This window comes from Crocodylus porosus, unplaced genomic scaffold, assembly GCF_001723895.1.
Source record: "Crocodylus porosus isolate Cpor-Errol unplaced genomic scaffold, CroPor_comp1, whole genome shotgun sequence".
Classification (NCBI taxonomy): domain Eukaryota; kingdom Metazoa; phylum Chordata; order Crocodylia; family Crocodylidae; genus Crocodylus; species Crocodylus porosus.
Window position 1 is genome coordinate 66743738 of NW_017728918.1, and position 3500 is coordinate 66747237.

The 3500-nt window shown below is 41.7% G+C and overlaps 1 protein-coding gene across 1 annotated transcript in view; it reads right to left on the bottom strand.

The window, feature by feature from the left end:
- CEP162 (centrosomal protein 162) overlaps positions 1 to 3500 on the bottom strand; it is a 70504-nt gene that overhangs the window by 41935 nt on the left and 25069 nt on the right. The window contains exons 7-8 of the mRNA XM_019538170.1: positions 3109 to 3142; positions 1079 to 1194 (exon numbers count right to left, since the gene is read on the bottom strand). Of these exons, the coding sequence (XP_019393715.1) occupies positions 1079 to 1194; positions 3109 to 3142 (150 nt within the window). The remainder of the gene's footprint in view (positions 1 to 1078; positions 1195 to 3108; positions 3143 to 3500) is intronic.

Below are 3500 nucleotides of genomic sequence, written 5' to 3' on the forward strand. Positions count from 1 at the left end.
GGTTTTCAAGAGAAGGTTGGATGTGTATCTAGCTGGGGTAATGTAGGCCCAGCACTCTTTCCTGCTTATGCAGGGGGTCGGACTCGATGATCTATTGAGGTCCCTTCCGATCCTAGCATCTATGAATCTATAAGTCAGTTCACGCAGGAATGCAGCCTCTGGCCAAAACTGGACAACTTCAGAGTTGTTCCAGGCCAAGCCCAGAGACCCTAAAGGTATAACTAGATCAGAGAGCTGCTGTGATCTCGATCTCTATGCCAGAGAATGCAAAAGGACAAGTGCAGTGCTGCTGCACCATCTCCATGCCACTGTGGCTTTCCCATTTCGCTGAAAGAATACCAAGTGGCTAGAATCACCAAGTGCATGACCCTTCTGTGACGTGATCACAATATATGAAAGTCCCAATTAGCTTTCTACAAATATGTTGGCAACTTACTTGCCCTGTGATTTATTCTATCCAAGTGCAATTACAATATGGGAGACAGAGTGGAGAAGAGAAAAATAAAAGGAGACTGGGTCTTTAGTTTTTTCCAGTTTTCCATAATACAAGTTTCCCTTCTCCCGTAGCACTCATTGGCTTTAAAGAATAGAGGCTCACCAATGTTTAATTCATCCCATTAAAACTCAGAAGCTCCAAAGGAGAGAAGCCCCTTCAATCTAGAGGCTGACGTGCCTAGCAGCACTTGCAACATGTGATTCTTAATTCGTAAGATACAAATAAACAAGCAGATTAGTTAAGATTTGCTATTATTCATCAATATCAAACTTCTGGAAGTGTACTTTCTTTCAGGGAACATCATACTCAAATACCTCTATTCTTTCAGATATCTGATGCTAGCACACTGAAAATATTTATACATCCCTGTGAATTCCACATGCACATACAATGGTGCACTCTTGCACACCTGTATAAAAAACTCAAATACTTCATGTAAAGTAACAGACTTTTAAGAAGGATTAAATGTAGCATTTTAAGCTTTACCACTGGGACTGTAAGCATACACAAATATAAATTGCTCAAGCATAGCAACAAACATATGATACACCAAAATTCAGTAATCTAAGTATTAATACATACCTGTCCTTGGACACTTAAGTCATCATCTGATCTTGTCCTTTGTTTAACCTGATTATTTTCATTTTTAAAAGAAGTAATAGCATCTTCCTCATCTTCAAAATCTTCACTATAATCTTCTGAAATACAATTAAGAATGGAAAAAGGATGAATACTTGTAGATGATATGGTCAGTGGAAAATGGAAAATGTTTTTTCTTCCATTTGCAACTAAGAAATATTGTGCCTTTCACAGACACAGAAGGCTTTAGAGCGTTTTGCAACAAGGATTATTCCCTTTTTCAAGATTAAATCCTGCAATTCTCACACACAGATCAAGTACTGATTTGCAGTCCCCATTTATTAATCATGATCTCAGCTTTCTAGGACAACAACAGTAGTAATCAGCTACTTAGCAGCGTTCTTATTTTTTATTTAAAACAAGAGCATACCTTAGGAATGGCTCCTCCAAACTATACAGTCGGTCCAGGAAAAAAAGCAAATGGTCAAAACCACTTGCTTCTCTTAAAAAAACAAAAATATACCTTAAAAACAATCAAAAAAATCTAAATGATATGCTTGGTTTTCTCCAATGTTTGTAGTCCCCTGGATTTGGCCAAGGACTAATTCATTTTGACCTTTGGGGCACGTATACATGTGCTCTGGGAGTGTGGGGAGCTGTGCTTTAATTAGAGTTTAAGAGCTACTCTAATTAAAGCACTCGGAGCATTATGTGCATCAGCATCCCCGTGCTGAAAAATGGTGGTGGGGGCACTTTAACTAAAAGCCCACTGAAAAAGCTTACTTAAAGCACCCTGCCGCCATTTTTCAGCTTAGGGATGCTGATACATGGGATGCTGGAGTTTGCTAGAGTGTGGTAATTAATCACACTCCAGCAGATTTGACTAATCATGTATAAATTCCCCAAGAGTCTAAATGAATTAATCCTTGCCCAGTTGATAAAGACTGCTCTGACATGCTGTAATTACAGCAAGTTGAAGCAGCTTTGCTGCACGTGTATAGGCACCCTTGAGCTTTACTGTCCAGACTATAAACATCTTTAAAGTAGACAAAAGCCATGGGCAGGCATTCATTTCTAGCACTAAGGATTTCACAGAAATAATGCCCTCTAGTGTCCCCTGGCTGGAGAGCTCACCTGTGCAGCTCTTCAGCCACAGAGCTGAAATACATGTATGCTCCAACACCTGACCTATTTTTCTAGTGCTAAGAATTCAAAAAAATCAGCTGACTGGTGGGATGAATAGGTGGGGAGACACTTTTCCCACAACAGGAACCACTTCAAGGCCCTGGGATGGGTTTTACCATGGGAGAATGTCCCTTGATCCATGCACCCCTCTAGGTGACCCTGGAGAATTGCAAGGAGTGGGAGGCAGATAAGCCCAGGGCTGAAGCCCTCCCAGAGCACCAGGAGAGTTCCTGCCCCAGAATAATGCTCCTCCTCCCTGCCTATCCCACCAGCCAGGGGGGAGATTTGGACCAACAGTAGTTCCCATTGTGGAAAAATGGTCCCCACTCTGAGCACCTTTCTAGGTCACCTGGGGGTGGTATAAGGAGTAGGAGGCAGAAGCAGTGCAGCTAGATCTGTCCCACAGTGGGATGGATCCCGCTCCAGGAAATTCTCCCCCCTGTGCACAGACCAGTTTCCTGGTCTGGACTTAGGGGAGAGGGGGAAAGAGAACCAACACACAGGGCTAAAACCCCCAGGGTTGCAGCCTGGGGATATACCCCTGCTCCCTGCAGACTCAAGGTAACCTTGGAGGGAGGAAGGGAGAGTAGAAGACTGTGGGATACTGGGGAGAGAGATCTTTCTAGTCAAAAAAGGCAGAACTTTCTTGTGGAAGAGACTTTTATCTTCTGCAAGAAATTCCTTGAATGGTTGCACGCTCTGTTTTTGTGCAGGAAGAAAGGCTTTGCTCCCAACACAAACGTAACACCTCTCAATGGGCATATATAGCAATAAATCCCTCCCTCTCTGGGTCAGTTTGCCTCCCTAGGTAGATTTTGTCAAACGCCCCTATCTTCACAGGCTCTAACCGATTATAATCCTTTGACCTAATATGTTCCAGCACTGCAAAACAAAGTTTACAGTATGACAGAGATGACCTAAAATTTTGGCCTTTTTCCTAGTGTGTCTCTAGATATTCTTGTCTAAGATGCCCTTATATTATTTCTTTGTCTGTTCTTCTTGCAGCCCCAAGTTAGATCAATATATTTATTAAGGGAAGTCTTATGACACACTATTGATTATTGTCCCCTCACTGACTTGGTCACACAAAAAGGTCAGACAATTATTACATATTAATATTTATAAATTACCACAGCAATTTGTGCAGTATATATACCATTATATCATATCACTTCCATTTGTCCCCTGTACACAGTAAAACAGTTACATACAGGATTGCTCACCATTCCTTGAAAGCTAT